Below are 17,688 nucleotides of genomic sequence, written 5' to 3' on the forward strand. Positions count from 1 at the left end.
AGTACACTCACGCGTTGCCAGATCGTTTTGGGCAACCAAATCCTCACAAAATGCGGTCACTCTGCATAGCGAACTGTGATACCGTTGCAGCGTGGTGGTAAACTACCACATTGCCATCCGGTCATACTGGCTCCCAAAATATTTTTTAGCAACTTTAATTAACAATTGATAAACTAAAACGAGCGCCCCGGCCTTGCGGGCAGTGAGTGGAGCACGGCGAAACAGGAGAAAAACAGCACTAATGGCTGGCCGGCGTGAAATGCGCAGGGCAGAAGGCAGCAAAAAACGGCACAACGTTAAAGTAGAGCAACTGCAACTGTAACTGTAACTATTAAACCTGGGCAAGGCGCGAGGGTGGTGTTGGCAGGGGTGGCCGAGAGGAAGAGGAAGTGAGGTGGGGACGCCAAGCAGAGAAGCACATCTGAAATCGGAGAGGTGGTTAAAATGGAGCCACCAGCTGCTCCAGTTGTTTTAAAGCCCTTGGCTGCAGCTTCATCCTGCCTGGCTGATAGAAATCGAACGGATCCGATTGCTGCCAGGTCGCAGGAGCAGGAGGAGGAGGAGGAAGAAGACGACGAGGAGGATGAAGATGAGGATGATCCCAAGGAGGATCAGGAGGAGGCCTTCTACGAGGCGCGCAATGGCAACGAAAGCGACGAACTGGAACAGGCCTTCCAAAGCGCTCTTGCTCTGGCCAACGATGTTCAGGTGAGTGTCAGCGAGGTGGAGGAGTCCCCACTTTCATCTGGAAACATAAACGATGAGGAGCAGCTGGGGGCCTGCGCACTGGCCCAGCCCAATGACCCATGTGAGTTTTACTAAATTACCATCCAAAAACCAAACACTTACGCATCTTCCAAACATTTAGCTCCCAAAGATGAGAAGCCATCGGAGGCCAAGGAGCACAGGGAGCCCCGCCATCAAACTCTGCTCTCCACCAAATCCTGCGAGACGCCGGCCAACAACGCCACACTCTCGCCCACCAATTCCTACAATGGTAGCATTGGTAGCGATGGCGGCAGTAGTGTGGGCGGAGGTGCGCGCCGAAAATCCTGGACGCTGTCGCCCCAAAGTGGCGGTTCCACACCGCTGAGTGGAGCGAAGAAAAAGACTAAGGCGGGAGCAGCTGCTTCAACACTGTCCAATGCGAACGGCGACGGATTCAACCTTTGGGTGGCACGCGAATGCTTCGAAACCGTGCCCGCTGAGATGGTGGACACCCTGAGCATGGCCGAAGTCGATGAAGAGGTCGAGGAGGAAGAGGAGGATGAAGAGGCGGCTGCCGTCGAGAGTCTGCTTGGAGCAGCCGCTGCCCTACAGGCCAGTGCCCATGTGCAGCGTCGTCAGCAGCAGCAGAAGCAGCAGCAACAACAGCAGCAGCTGCAATCACACCATCACCATCTGCGACAGCCCTCGCCGCCACAGCATCGACCGCTGGAACGATCCTGGCCGCCGCGTGCCGTTGGTCGGGACCTCAAGGTCCAGGGCGATGTCTTCCAGTTCGACATTCTGGACACGGACGAGCGGCTGGCCGAGGAGATGAATCCGGGCAGCGGGAGCTCCAACAACTCACCACTGGCCACGCCGCCGGTGCGTTTCAAGCCGCTGCTGAAGAAGAAGATCGGACCGGACAGCTACATAAACACAATAAGCACACAGAAGGTGCCGGTCCATCAGAGCTACGAGTTCCCCACCTTCCCCAGCTCCTCGGGTGTTGGCTCCTCGTCCTCGTCGCCGAATAGTCTGCAATTTCCGTATCTGCGTCAGCACCGTCCGCTCACCCGTGCCCTCTCCAATGGCAAGGCCAGTTCATCGGAGGAGCAGGCTTCGCCACGTCTTTTGCTCTCGCCAAAGCGACAGCGGAGTCCTCCCTCGGGCTGCTCGACGCGCAGTGCCTCGCCGCTGGACCTCAGCCTGAGTCCCGAGCAGCATTCGCCCACCAGGGGCCGCGGAGTGGGCGGGGCACTGCAGGAGGCGGTGCCGCCGGGAACGCCAACATTCCATGGCCAACGGCCGCAGCAGAGGCTGCTCAAACGCGTGGGCGGCGGAGCCGGAGCTGGTACAACGGGAGGAGGAGCCAGTGGATCGCCGTTGGTCTGCCCGCCCACTCCCACTCATCATGCCCGTCGGCATGCCCGCCTGCAAGCCGTCACTGCCAACTCCAGCCTCGCCAGCGGCGGACCGATCCCCACGGATCCGCCAGCCGCATCTAGTCAATTGGATTACATCTACCTGCAGGACGGCAGCCAGGATGGCGGCCAGCAGGGTGGCAGCCAGGAGCCGCCGGACGAGGTGGTGCACATCAGCAGCACGCGCTTGCCTTCCATTCCCGAGCGCAGTGCAGCCGCAGCAGCGGCGGCGGCAGCAGCAGCAGCAGCAGCTGCCGGAGCTGGAGCCGCTCTCATGGAACCGGGATCGTGTTCCGTGTCGGGATCAAGCGGAGCCGGGGCCGCGGGAGAGCCACCACTGCCGCCAGCTTGGGAGGCGCGCATGGACAGCCATGGACGCATCTTCTACATTGATCACACGACGCGCACCACCTCCTGGCAGCGACCGGGAGCGGCGCCCAGTGGTGGACCGGCGGGCAGGGAGCAGCATCATCGCCAGCAGTTGGACCGGCGGTATCAGAGCATCCGGCGCACCATCACCAACGAGAGCAGAGCCGCGCAGCTCTACAATCTGCCAGCGTCGGCGGCGGCGAACAGCAGTGGCAATCCCGCTGCTCCTCCAGCTGTCCCGCCACCCGCCTCGACTATCCACCCTGCCATCCTGATGCTCTGCCGCCCGGACTTCTACTCGCTGCTGCACACCAACGAGGCTGCGCTGGCCATCTACAATCGCAATGCGGCGCTCAAGCACATGGTCATGCGGATACGCCGGGATCCGCAGTGCTTCCAGCGGTATCAGTACAACAAGGATCTGGTGGCGCTGGTCAACACCTTCGCCCAGATGGGCAGGGAGCTGCCCTCGTGCTGGGAGACGAAGCTCGACCAGTCGGGCAAGCAGTTCTTCATCGATCACCAGCACCGGCGGACCTCGTTCATGGATCCCCGCCTCCCAGTCGAGTGTCCGCGGGTGGTGCGCCATCGCCAGCAGCATCCGCAGCAGCAGCAGCAGCATCCCCAGCAACAGCAGCATCCCCAGCAGCAGCCGGGCACCGTGGGCTACTACTATCCGGATCTGACGGATGGCAACTGCCTGTCGGCCACCAGTGGCCATATTAACGCCAGTCCGGGCTCCTCGGTGTCGGGAGTGCCGCCTCTGCCGCCGCCAAGGCCGTCGTCGTCGTCGTCGGCCTCATCGGCGAGGAGCAGCCATGGACATGGCCACAACTGCACCACGACGGCGGCCATCGCCTGTGCCTTCAGCCTGAACTCCCGCGCAGCAGCGAACGAAGCGGCTGGAATGGGAGCCACTGCAGCCGGTTACGAGGATGTGCCCATTGCCTACAACGAAAAGGTGAGTTCATGATCCTGTTTTAAAAGGAATGAGAAGAATTAAAAATCTGTTTCTATGTGCTATAATCTATACAAAAAGTATTTATTATTTTAAAATAAAGAAAGAGCTTTAGTTTGGTTTCCTATCCGTATTTATCTATTTAACCCTTTGAATATTTTGCTTGTTCTTTAAATGAATCCCTTTTTCAATTTTTAGGTCATTGCCTTCCTGCGCCAGCCGAACATCCTGGAGATCCTGCGAGAACGGCAGGGCCAGCACACAATGTCCCGTCCGCTTCGTGAAAAAATCAATATCCTGCGGGTGGAGGGAGTTCCCGCTCTCGAGAGATTGGGCCATGACCTACAACTGACCATTTTGCTGAGGTGAGTGTCCTGAAAAATAGGGGGAGGGAGATGTGGGGCTTTAAACTTCCCTCGTGTGTCATCGTTTCTTTGAAGGATTGGTTTTAATGCAAAGTCACTTATAGTTATATTGAAATGTGGCTATTAAAGCACCACTAGTTCATAGTTAGTCCTTGACCAATCAATATATATTGAATCAATTGAACTTCAAATCAAATCGAACAATTTGCGTGATATTGAGCTTATTCCACCTGCCAGACAGCTGGAAGCCCTCGGAGGTGCCGTGGTGCTAATGAACCTGCGGCAAAAACAATTGTCCCGCTCACATGACGCACCGCCAATGGCCATCAGCCAATGGCTCCACCTGCACTTGACGAAGGTCCCACAGCCAGGTCGAGTCCACCTGGCCTGAAATTGCACTGCTGCGTCATTCTCCTCGGCTCGGAATGATTTACGAGTACTTCGGCTTGGATTCGCTTCTGCAAAGCAATTGTTTGTATATGTGTTGATGTGTTGATTTAGAGCTAATTCTTTTTAGCCACGATCGATTTTGGCGGCGGTCCTGCTTGAGTGCTCCGCATATGAGTTAGCCAGTGGGCTTAATGGTAATAGTGGGTTTAATTGCTTTTGAAAACCGTGTCGAAGGTTGTTGGCTAATTTTCCAAAACGCCAAACACGTCCACACCAAAAACAAAAACAAAAACAAAGCAATCGGACGGACTAACCGACCAGCAACCAAGTAGGCAACCAAGTAAGCCAAGTAACCCACGGCAAGGCTATCACTTCGTCTTGGCTTCTAATCTCATTGCTTGTTGTCTAATTGAGCGTGTTTCTTCAAAGCGTCGACCACTAAAATTGAGGAACTGCAGTCCGCCAATTGGCCGGCATCCATGTGTTGCTTGGAGTGCTGCTGACCTTAATCTTATTCATAATTTTAATCTTAATCCCAATCGCGGTGGCAGCAGAATGGAAAACAACATTCGACAGTTTATGGCGGCGCCTCTCAAGCTCTCTGAAATTGTCGATTACTCCGGCCACTAACAATTCCGATTTGGATTTGCATTCCGATCGAGCCATTTAATTGCATTTCAATTAGCCAAATTTTCGCGCTTCATTGGCCCGCTCGCGGAATTTGAAAATGAGCCGTGGGAGTTTTTGCTTTGGCTTCAAGTTTGCTGGAAAGAAAATATTTTGTGTAAAATGTGAGAATATATTAATCAGGATGTCTGATATATAAATCAGGATCCCTAAACCTTAAAAAACAACCAATTTACTTCTGCATTCAAGCTCAAGTTTTTACTATTTTTAAGAGATTTGAATCTTGATTGTTATAATTCTAACATTTTATAATTATGATCTTTATGTGTCATGCATTTTTTTATCACCGAATTTTATATACAGTCGAGTCCCGATAATTCGAAATGGCAAGGGGATCACTTTTTTTTACGAATTAGACGGGAATTCGATTTATCGAGATTTTTTCAAGGGATTTTTTTCAAGGGAACAGAATTTTTTACGAATTATCGCGATTTTCGATTTAGCGGGGTACGAATTATCGGGATTCGACTGTAGTTCCGATTCTCTTCTTTCGTAAATCAAAAAACAATCAAAATTAAAAAGATCCATCTGTCGAGTTGCCCATTTCGAATCTGTTGCATCGTTAGGAACAAAAGTTAACAAGCTAGTTGGGAAAAGTATTGACACAAGCATAGTTGGTAACCAATTGCGGGGGAAAAACAAAAACAGGTGACGCGTTTCAGAACAACTTGGATTGCACAACTTGGCGTTGGGGAGGCTTAGATCAGAATTTGCAGCCCCAGACAATCTGCACTTGGCCATTACTCATGCGATGAGGTAACACCACCCCCCCAGCCCCCCTATCTTCTTCTTCTTCTTTACATTCAACTTTAAATGAAATGCGAAATGAATAAGAAGACAACCAAGAGCAAAGGCAAATACTAGTTGTCCGCACATTTCGCCAGTTGATTAAATGTTTGCTTTGTTTAATTACTGGAGAAGTATAAATAACTGCAAGCCTTAGAATTTATATTTATATTGAGCGATCTGGGATATCGGAGTTTACTGCCTGATGGGACATTCCATCTTTGGGGCAGCCACGCCCCCCCGTCGGTCAGGGCAACGCCCTAAAGCCGCAGCAGCTGCCCCATAAAATATGGCACTCCACATCTAATCCGCCAATTCATTTCCCCCTTCGCCCGGCTCCCAATTTAACCCAATTCCAAATGAAGCATAATTTATTATTTGCCAAACGGGGAGCGAATGGTAGCTGTGCCACAATAGAAACTCCAGTTGGGAGTTCCACCTCTGCTCCTCTTTCTTCTCCTTCTCCTTTCCCTTCCCCTTCTCCTTCTTTTTTGCGGGGGTGTGGCCGTGCCGTCATCATCGACATCGGCCAGCATTATCATCATTATCATCGGCACCCTCGTTGTAGACTCATTGTAATCGTCATCATTGAACTTCGTCGCCGTCGTCGAGGCATTGACAACTTTACAGTTGGCCTTTCGAATGACCGTCTTATGGGGTATATATAATATCTTAAGAAGCTTAAATAGCTTAAAAAATTATATCAAACTAATTGTAAAATAATAAAAATAAAATAAATAAAATAATAATAGTTAATAAATATAATCATTATTGAATCTCGTGTATCAACAATGCTCTTTAGATTCAAACTGTTCTAAATATCTCCACAATCATTTAAAGTAAAGGTATAAAAGCAACCTTTTACACATATTCTTATAAATCTTACACCAATTTGAGCATTATATGCAGTTTATTTAAGCAGTCACTTGCCAGACTTAAAAGACCGATAAGAGTTTAGAACCATTAGATATTATTAACTAATTAGGGTATTGGCATTACCATTTGATATTTTTGGAGCGGGAAGTTGGCGGTGGAGTTGGGTTAACTGCTGTTTGCCGTTTAAATTTGACCCGTAGAAGGGAACGTTCGCTTTTTTTTTTGTTTTTGTTTCTTATTTAGCTGCTGCCGTTTGCTGCTGTTTGTTGTTTGTTTACAGTTCATTGGGTTTTTGGGCGGCTGCGCATGCGTGCAGTTTCGATTGGGAAATGGGGAGTATTGAGACATTGGAGCACCCGAACATTCAAGCATTCGAACATTGGAACATCGGAACATTGGAGCATTGGAGCATTGGGGCAGGCGCACACATGGCGACATTTAGACAGTGGCCATCGTTTGTTTGCGGTCTGCTCGTCTGTTTTTTTTTTGTTTTTTTTTTTTTTTTGTTGTGGCCGGGCTTCCGTTTTGGGGCGTGCTAAATGCGGGGCGTGGTCCTAGTTTAAGTTGGGGGGGGGGATTGGAGTGGTACAAAGAAAAAGGGGAGTGGGAGTGGTTCTCGTGGCGGAGTGATGAGCGAACAATTATAACCATGACCAACGCCACACACTCACCCATCCAAAAGCCACGCGAGGGGCTCATTCGATTCGGAATTTAAACTGGGAATGGGAAACGGGAATGGGGAATGGGAATGGGGAATGGGGAATGGGATGGGGAATGGAAATGGAATTGGAAATGGGAGTCGGCCGCCGTCGATCGTTTGAAGTGCACTCCTCGTGGGGGTGACTCAATCCAAATCGGTGGCACCGAGCGACGATACCGAAAACGATACCGAATCCGAACCCAAATCCGATTCCGAATCGGAATCCCGAACCCGAAGTCATGCCGGCAACAGCTGACAGCTGATACAGTGGACTCGGGCCTTATGGTTCGGGAATCTATATAAAAATAACACAATAACTAGGTTAATATCAGACTATCAGGATATCATGTTTATATTCAAATATTTTTAGGTCCAAAGATTTCTTGAGTTTTCTCTTAAATCAACATATAAATTAAATTTTATTAAAGTATATCATAGGTTCTTGTTCACTATTTAGAAGGTTGTGAAAATTTAAATCGTTTTTGAAAAGGCTTAAGAATATTGAACTTTATATATCTAAAAGATTTTTGAATTTCCAAAAGGTTTACATATGGTTATAGGTTTTTCAATGTTTTTAATTTCCCCACTACTTTATCTGTATTAAGTCCACATAAGCCCAATCTTAACCCCTTTTCTTGACCACTGTGCGATCGGTGAGACTTGCAGTTTGGAGGGGCAATTGGTTGGGTCTCTTGGCGACGTCGTTTTGGGGCAGTGCAGCGCCGCCTTGCACAAAAAGTGAAAAACAAAACAAAACAAAACAAAAACAGAACCGAGCAAAACACAAAAACGAATCACCGAACGAAAACAAAACCAGCGAATAATTAAATAATTTTCTTTGCCGCTTAAATTGAATTGAAGTTCATATTTATCGACTGGGCGGCTAGACAAACGCCAGCATTCTGCAACCGTCGGTCACTGGGGTAGCATATACCTACCCACTAACTCCTATCCGATCGGGCATAATAGTCCCGTCGAGAATAAAGCACCACCACTCCGTTGGAAAGTGAGAGTTTGGAGCTCTGAGTGTTATTTTTTTTTTCTATATATTTTTGTGTATTTTTTTTGTGTATTTTTTGTTGTTTGTTGTATTGGGTTTATCTGTGACTCCGGCGGTCGCGTTCCGTTCGTTTGGCCGCCGCTGCTTCTGCCTCCGCAGCGACTTCGTTCCGTTGGAAGCGTCGGATAAGCGAGCTTCTATCAGCAGAAGCGTTTCAACAGCCGCGGCGCGAGCACACATCGTCCCGCTCAGCATAACCGTTTGCCAACCGATTCGATACGATACGATACGATACGAAACCACCCGATACGATACGTTTGCCTTTGAAAAGTTTCGCGCCCTTTTTTTGCACTTCCATCCGAAAAGGATTCGAACGCGATCTCCGGTGATCTCAGTGATGGTTAACCATTTGGGCCAAAGGCTTCGTCGAGCGCACAACCAAAATGGGCTTCCTTTCGAAGGCCGCCTACATCGTGTGGGCCGTGTAAGTAGATTCGTCAGATTGTCCAGCAATCAACCCCTGAATACCTTTGAGCACCATCTGGTAGATCCCCCAGAAAGGGCTTGGTTAACCTGGTTTAGTCATTGGTATTGCTGTGAAGTACCCTTAGATAATGCAGTGATCGGTTGTGGGTTCTTTATACATTTCATAAAATATTGTGAAGCACCCCAAGAGAATTTGGTAAATATTGACCTTTTAAATGTGTTTCCAAAGTGCAAAGGCTCTTGACATTTCCTAAAGCCTAATTTTAATTAGCGTATTTATAGAACACACACTAGTGTTTTTGATAAACAAGTATAAAACATATTCGCAAGCGATCCCAAGGAAAAAGTATTTTCCAAGTTCTTATGGTAATTCATTTAATTAGCTAAGGAATACAAATAGCAATATAAATTAGTTGACTGAGGAATTAAGTTGATGTGTTAGCCAAGTCGCAATTGTTATTTTTTATTTGCTAATTTGTTAATTGTTATTTCACAATATCCCATATCTTGGCTTTGAGTCATCCCAGATCTGATGGGTCATCTATTGGCCAGTCTCCCGTTTCCCGTGCACTTCCCACAGAAAAGCGGATCGCAGAAGTGCAGCGTGTGCAGAACGAAATCTCCACATCCTGCCACCGAGTTGCATCCGATTTTGTTTACCACTTCGCCGGCACTGCATTCTTTTTCTATCGGCGCAGATCGGGTTCCAGCTGCCGGCTCCCATTTAATTCCCACGTTGCAGCTAGCACCGCGTCCACTGGGGATGCAACTAGAGTTCCCCACCGAAGTTGCAGGAATGCTGTGTGCGGAATGCCGAGTAAACAGTTCGCACAAATTATGGGTAATTTGTGCTGGGGATGTGGGAACCCATCACATACATTTTCGGTTCTATTGCGACGAGTCTCCGATTGCATAGTTCGATGATATAGGATGCCCAAACCCAAGGATCGATTCAAGTGGGTTTGTTTATGTTGCACAATTACTCGGCTGGGTTGTCCACTAACTTTATGTGTTATCAAGTATTGGGTTTCCGAAATTGTAGCTTGGTCAATTGGTTTGTGGGGAAAGTGTTGCAACTAATTTAAACGATTTCGGATTAGATTTCGATTGCCTAAAAGGTCTATTTAACTATTTATTGGAGGGTACAATATTTAAGTACTCATTTATAATTTATTCTCTTGAAAACTTAGTAAGATTATTTGAAAAACATGGAAAGATTTTTGTATTACATCTTTCAGTTCTGAATGATCTTATAAAGGTTCTTATTTCTCTTTTTAATTTTAATTATTTTATTTACCTAATTAAGAAATAATGCTTTTTAATTATTTACAAAATTCTTAAAACTCTATTAAACATTCTCGAAACCCAAAAAACATTTCACCGAAACTTTGAAAATATGTATTTCATCAATTTGTAAGTCAAATTTTGTTAACCCCCAAAAAACACACCCACAGTCGGTGGAACCCCTAAATGGGTTAAGGCTCCATTATCGCCGCCTCGCTTATCAGCTTATCGTGGTATCTGCCGCCCCCTCTTCCCTCTTCCCCGCCCCCCCAATGCACTTGGTGGTGCAATTTGAAGCCAAACGGAATCGAATGGGGAACCCAATTCAGTCGCCTGCCTGCTTCAGTTGGATCGGGAATCGATTTGAGCCAAAAAGTTTTCGATTGTGATTCGAGTGATTCTTGTTTTTTTTTTTGTTTTTGTTTCGGCTTGTGGATTTAGTGTACCGCTAATTGAGAATCCATTTCGGATTTACAACCCATCAAATGGGTATCTTCTCCAAGTTCGTCTACACCTTCCACATGTGGGAGAAGTAAGTGAGTCGCCACAAGTTCTGGTTGTTCTCCTCTTACTTCAATATTATTATTATATGTTGTTGTTAATGTTATTTTACTGTCCCGACTACCAGCATAAATAAAAGAGCGCTTCCCTTTCATATCGTATTTCATATTATGAGTGCCCCGTCTCGAAAAGCTCGCGGCAATTCCAAATATTTAGCGAATAATTTCTGAAGTTGTCGCCGGGCACAAATGTGGGGGCAGAAGGGAGTGGAGTCGAATCGAGTGGAGTAGAGTCGGTGGTGCATTCATAAATTGTGGATAAAATATGCAGAAGGGAGTGCTGTGCAAAGGAAGTACAGATACCGATACAATACGAAGGGAAGTGAAGTATATAGTATATAGGCAACTATAGAAAAATATAAACGAAGTGAGGGAAGAGATCGCCGAGAGCTTCTGCGTTCCCGCATAATATGCAATTATTTTTGCAATTTGGGGGGAAATTACAGAGGTTTGGGGTGAACACAATGATTTTTAAAAAATAATGATTGAAACAAAAAGGGTATTTTATGCTATGCTAGTTAGCTATAGTTCCTAATTTCATTTAATTAAATTATTAAAAATATGGTAATGCAAGAATTTCCTTTCCGTTTAAAGAACCTTTAACACAGACTTTTCTCAAGGGCTGATCGTTCCTAGAAGTATAGCCATTCTTCAGATAACTCCTATTTGAATTGCCACGCGCCTTTATCGCAGTAAATCCCTCAGCATTTCCGCACTTTTGTGGGCTTTCTTTCGCGGCGAAGTCAGTGACCGCCAATCTGGAGCGATTGCATCAAGTGTTTATGGCTATTCCTGCGTACTAGCCACGCCCCCTGGCCGCCCCTTAAGTATCAGAACAATGGGGATCGCTGGTTCTCTTTGTTAAAAATGAAATTGAAATTGAAATTGAAATGGTGTGGGTGTCAACAGTTTTCCTTTTTTTTTTTTTTGTTGTGGTTCGGTTTTCGCTTTGCGTTTAATTCGCGTTAATTGCAGCTTCCTGTTGTTCCAATAATTTGCAAGAATTTTCATTCAATTTGAAAGTAATTTGACACGGCATGTGTATTAGCCAAGCCATTAATTGATCCGTTCCCATATCCATCTGCCATAAAAGTGCCAAAAAATGTTGTGCTAATTAGCGCAGAAGGGGAGCTCACCAATTGGGGAATTAGTCACTTCCGAGCGGGCGATAATTGCACCCAAAACTGTTGTCACTATCCGTTCGATCCAATCGGATTCACCCCCCTCCCCCCCTCGAAAAAAAAAACCGAAAATATATATGTTTTTCAACTCCCCACGAATTGCGGTTGACCGCCATAATTTGCGTTATTAATTGGCCAATTTTCAATTTCAAGTTGAAGGTCGCCGGCGCAAAAGCAAAAGGCGCAACCAAATAGCAATTTAAATTATGGATTAACTACCTAGAATCGGAGTATAGTTAATCGATGGATTGGTCTGTTAGTCTGGTTAGAAAAAAAGCTGGAAGGAAAAGTCTATTCTGACTTTTGGGCGAAGGTCGCCTTTGACCCAATCGATTGCATTGATTGGAAATCGAGCGATTCTTCCGCCTCGCGGTGAGAAAACTTTGACTTTGACGGTCTTTCGATCGATATTTGATTCTTGTGGGCGTGGCCAGTTGGTGGGGCGGAAGAAAGAGCCGCTAAAAAACTGTTCTGAAATGTATTCAAGGCGCATACTAATGCCTATGACAAATCACTTGCCCTCCTGAACTTTCGCGCTGGTCGTCTCTGGTCTGATTTCATCACCGATGAATTCAAAGGAAATATGGGTCGACACCACAACGGAATCGGTTATATATATACATATGCACTCGCATGACTTTTAGTCTGAATGAGTGCTAACTTGCATATTGCAATTACCTTGAAGAGCAATTGGTTTCTAGTTTATTTATAGATGTTTTATTCAAGATTTTTTAATAATAACGATGAATATTATTAGTAACTTAGAATTGGGTTAACCTAATGAACTAGGAATGCGGTTTAAATATAAGAATGTGAGGGGGTTTATAAAAAACACCACTCTGCATAAATCTCATTTGTAAAAACCCCTCTTGTTACAATTTTTCCAATCGATTCCTGCCCACTGTTGGCATCCAAAGTCCAAAGCGCATTTATCTCCTTTAGCCCGCTATCAGCGCACACTCCATATTCGGATTGGCGTCCTTTCCGGGCTGTCGGATGAGCTTGTGTGGGCCAATCAATTGCCGGATTAGCCGTGAGCAATCAATGGCACCGCCAGTTGCCAGTTGCCAGTTGTTCGCAAAATGACGCCACCAGCAGAATAGATTTATGACCATTGTATCCCACTGTAGTTAATCGCGATGTAGCGAATGCAACTAATTTGTAACCGTTTTCTCTATCTACATGATTATCCGCCTTGCTTTGCAGCCTGTTCGAGCAGGAGATCATGAGCTATGTTCCTATTGAAGAGCGCAGTCCGCAGGGATCGCCGGTTCTCAGTTCCCGGATGCCGCAGCGCGCTCCGCCGCCGTTCCGTCGCGATTTCGAGGCCAAGCTGCGCAGCTTCTACCGCAAACTGGAGTCCAAGGGCTACGGCCAAGGACCTCACAAGCTAAAGTGAGTATGGAATACACCCTGCAAGGCAATCCAAACTAATCTATTTTGTATTCATTTTACAGACTGCACATTCGTCGCAGTCATTTGCTGGAGGACGCCTTCCGTCGCATCATGTCGGCCAACAAGAAGGATCTGCAACGCGGTCGCCTGGCCGTCTTGTGGGACACGGAGGAGGGCTTGGACTACGGCGGTCCCTCGCGCGAGTTCTTCTTCCTGCTCTCCCGCGAGCTGTTCAATCCGTACTACGGATTGTTCGAGTACTCCGCCAATGATACGTACACGGTCCAGGTGTCGCCGCTCTCGGCCTTCGTCGACAATTGCCACGATTGGTTCCGCTTCAGCGGTCGCGTCCTGGGATTGGCTTTGGTGCACCAGTACCTGCTGGACGCCTTCTTCACGCGACCCTTCTACAAGGCGCTGCTGCGTCTGCCAGTTGCCCTGAGCGACTTGGAGTCGCTGGACAACGAGTTCCATCAGTCGCTGCAGTGGATACGCGACAATGACATCGGCACGGGCGTCGATCTGGGACTGACCTTCTGCGTCACCGAGGAGCTGCTCGGTCGTGTGGTGGAGCGGGAACTGAAGCCGGGCGGCAAGAACATCATTGTGAACGAGAAGAACAAGAAGGAGTATCTGGAGCGGATGATCAAGTGGCGCTTGGAGCGCGGCGTCCAGGAGCAGACGGAGTCGCTGGTGCGCGGCTTCTACGAGGTGGTGGACTCGCGGCTCGTCTCCGTTTTCGATGCCCGCGAACTGGAGCTGGTGATCGCTGGCACCGCGGAGATCGACACCAATGACTGGCGATTGAATACGGAGTATCGGTCTGGGTACCACGATAACCACCAGGTGATCGTGTGGTTCTGGCAGGTCATCGAGCGTTTCAGCAATGAGCAGCGGTTGCGCCTGCTGCAGTTCGTGACCGGCACCTCCAGCATTCCGTACGAGGGCTTCTCGGCGCTGCGAGGCTCGACCGGGCCGCGTCGCTTCTGCATCGAGAAATGGGGCAAGCCGAACGCCCTGCCCCGCGCCCACACCTGCTTCAATCGGTTGGACCTGCCGCCGTATCCCACACCGGAGCTGCTCTACGAGAAGCTGCTGCTGGCCGTCGAGGAGACCAACACGTTCGGCATCGAGTAGGCACGTGATATTTGCACCTCAGCCTCACTTTGTTGCACACACACACAGACACACACACACACCCCGAAACGCTTTATTTCGATTTTAGAAGTTTTTTATGACACGCCTAAGTCTAGAGGATCGTGGATGATGCGGAAATCCCAGGGACTTTAAAGATCCTCTAATAATATTCCATTCAATTGAGAAGTTCTCTACTTTATAACACCTACTTTTGCTTTAAATCTGATCGGATTTCCGCCGCATTCACGACGATACTGTAGTTATTTATATACGTAGGATACCCGTCCCCAGAAAAGATAAAAAGAGAAAGAAAAAAGAAAAAGAAAAAGAAAAAGAAAAGCCTAGCCATAGACAGACTTGCTACTTTAGGCTCGGCATCCCCTTAGTTTGTAGACAATTTGCCTTCGCCTTCGTTTTTGCCGTTCATTGAATGGAAGTTACCTCAAGAGCAAAACGGCTTGCCAGCGCCGCCAGTCATTAGTCGTAAGATCGTAAGATACACGCCCCCTGGATAACTTCTGAGCCCAAGGATCCTTCCTTCGCTTGACTCTGCCTGACTTTTTTTTACACTCGAAACGATGCCAACTGCCTCTAGGAAAATTTTCGACGCGTAATCGTAATCGCTGCTCCTGCAGATTGAACTTAGCAGAACCCAAAGAAAAAAATAAAGAAAAGAGAGCAGAGCAACTCTACGCCAATACTTAACTAGCTTATAATGTTGTCTTAGCCTTAACTCGAATTCCAACTCAAATTTGAACACTCCCTAGATGTGTGCATTCCAAATAAGCGTACTGTGGATGTCAGTTATTATAGCATATATACTATATAGATATATATATTTATCCTCCTCTTTTACCACTCCCCCCAAAAACAAAAAAAAAAAAAAAAACAAACAAAAAGAAAAGTATGTAAATTGTTTTTGAATTTACAAATCCTTTAAATATTCGCGTGGATGTTGTCGTGTGCATCCTCGCCTGCCAATTGACCAAATCTATGGCCAGAATCGGACTGCACACGTCATCTTCCATCGAGTCTATATGGTATATTATATATACACAAATTGGCTGCTGTTTTGCCAACGATTACAAATTGGTCCAGTGCGTTGCTTCGGCTTTATTGGTTCTTTCGGCGCATACAATTAACGATATATGAATTATATATATTTAACGAAAACTTACAAAATTCAAAACTTAGCTAAATAATTGAAGGAAAAAAACATACAAAATGAATAAAAAAAAAACAACCTACATTTTTATGATTAGTATTGATCGAAAGCGAGAACGAAACGAAACGAAAAAGATAACTAAATGGTGATTTGTTTACATGTATTTTTGGCATTAGTTAAAAACGGAAAGCGAATAAGACGGAGAGAGACAGAGCGATAGACAGAGACGGAGTCAGTGAAAGAGATAGACATAGAAGATAAACAAACGCTTTTTGAACTACTTATTGATAAATAAAGATTGTTTTAATGAATTATTAATGTGCGTGTATTTATGAACAAATTACCTATAATTATAAACAAATAAATGTGAGCCTTTTACTTCAAAAGCAAAACTGAAAATATGTGGTTATTCATCAATGTTAGACTAATTTATTTTTATACCCTTGCAGCAGGTTTTATAATTTTATACCATACAAAAATGGTACGCGGCCACCTACTACTAATGCATTTTGTTGGCCTGGTACTTAAAATCCTAGCCCCGATTCCACTCGTTAAAATCATTCACCAACGCATTTTGAAGTACCAGGCGAACATAAAGCTATAGTAGGGTGCTACTCTTTAAATTTCTTACTTGTCCCAAAATGTTCCAATTGTCCCAAAATGGCCCAATTGTCGCAGGTGTCCCAAAATGTCCCAATTAAAACTGCCATCTAATGAATTATGTTGGCCTGGTATTTGATATCTGAAAGTTTCAATTGGTCTCGTCGAAATCGGTCAGCTAAGCCCACAAATTTTGGGCCAAACGCATTTTGAAGTACCAGGCGAACAGAATGCAATAGTTGGTGGCCACATTTTTTGATTTCTTACTTGGTCCCAAAAGTATGCTACACATTAGTAGGTGGCAATTATTATTATTATTATTTTTTTTTTTTTTTTAAATTAGTAATATTTTAAAATAAAATAAAATAATAAGTCAATAAACTATTGTTAAATTTAGAATCCAACGCTGTGTCCCATTTGCTGCCTAGGTTGGGATGAGTCGGGATGTCCAGTTCCGGTATTTTCAAGGATATTCAAAATCACATCTAGATCCTGAAAATTAAGAACCCGACCAGTGTTTGAGAATTAAACGAAGCGTTTTCCGTTTTCTATATATTTTATCCACATTTTTCTGTTTTTACCTTTATTTGTTTTTTAACTGCAAAATGCAATTTGCTTTTACATCAAGTGGTATTTTGGTTTCTCGTTTGCCTCCATGAAATGATAACACATACTATATGCCCTTAAATATTATGCGACCATTTCCATGTTTTGGGTGTGGATCTTGGACTGGTTACCCGGACGCGAGCTCAATCGCGTGTATATACATTGGTTTTGCTGGAATTTTGAGCTGGGTTAGTGGATTACTGGATTAGTGGAGGTGTCTCCTGGTTAGTGGTATCTTATCCAAGTGCGACAAATGCGAGTATATTCAATATAGCGGGGGGAGTTTGCGGCTAGTGCTGATGCTAGTGGATAGATCTTGTCAAGAGTTGGTTAAGGGTGGGATGGATCGATCGATCTGGTGACTGGTTTTTCGATTTCGGTTTAAGTTTCGGTTTCGATTTTTTTCGGTGCATGTTGTGCGCAGCAAAGCTTTCTGAAAGCATCGTCACACATGCAACATTTTGAGTACTCGTACTAAGTAATTTTCTTTACACTTTGTTTGAACGGAAAAAAAGGCTTGTGACTCTAGCTAAGTTTTACATTACACTTGAAGAAATTTTGCTAGTTTTCATACATGTGTTAATACATAGATATATTTATATATATTTTAAATAAATTCTTTCCACCACTCCGATCCAAGGAGCCTACAAAAAATATTTATAGTTATCATCGTGGTACCTTTTCGTTTTTCGCTTATCGCTTCTGATTTTGGTTTTTGTTTTGGATTATATGCAGTATGATTTCTGTGTCAAGCATTATAAAAATAGAGCATCCATCGTTCTGGGAGGTGAGTAATAATTATGCAATCTGGTTAGGTTTCTTGTTCTTTGTTTCTCTCGGAAAAGGCCTTTGAAAGAATTGAAAATGGTTCTGTTGTGTGATTAATATTATCGTAGAGTGTGACGACATCCATGGTCTGACTGACTGGCTGTGTGAAGGAGAATCTGTGGCTCCAATTTCGACTTGCATCTTTCATTCGGGTTTGATCACAGCTTTTACAATTCTAATGATATA

The 17,688-nt window shown here is 45.6% G+C and overlaps 1 protein-coding gene across 3 annotated transcripts; it reads left to right on the forward strand.

Moving 5' to 3' along the window:
• Positions 1 to 78: 78 nt before the first annotated feature.
• On the forward strand, positions 79 to 15,867 carry LOC108097535 (E3 ubiquitin-protein ligase HECW2). Of its 3 annotated transcripts, XM_017199880.2 has the most exons (5): positions 79 to 808; positions 869 to 3,459; positions 3,655 to 3,821; positions 12,978 to 13,166; positions 13,229 to 15,867. In XM_017199880.2, the coding sequence occupies exons 1-5, from the start codon at positions 445 to 447 to the stop codon at positions 14,301 to 14,303; spliced, it is 4,386 nt and encodes a 1,461-aa protein (XP_017055369.1). In that variant the 5' UTR covers positions 79 to 444; the 3' UTR covers positions 14,304 to 15,867. The 3 variants fall into 3 exon arrangements, with proteins under 3 accessions (XP_017055369.1, XP_017055371.1, XP_017055370.1); XM_017199882.2 differs by lacking the exons at positions 79 to 808; positions 869 to 3,459; positions 3,655 to 3,821 and adding an exon at positions 8,458 to 8,744; XM_017199881.2 differs by lacking the exons at positions 79 to 808; positions 869 to 3,459; positions 3,655 to 3,821 and adding an exon at positions 10,501 to 10,562.
• Positions 15,868 to 17,688: the final 1,821 nt, after the last annotated feature.

The sequence above is a fragment of the Drosophila ficusphila genome, unplaced genomic scaffold (genome assembly GCF_018152265.1).
Source record: "Drosophila ficusphila isolate 14025-0441.05 unplaced genomic scaffold, ASM1815226v1 contig_197, whole genome shotgun sequence".
In the NCBI taxonomy this organism is placed as follows: Eukaryota; Metazoa; Arthropoda; class Insecta; order Diptera; family Drosophilidae; genus Drosophila; species Drosophila ficusphila.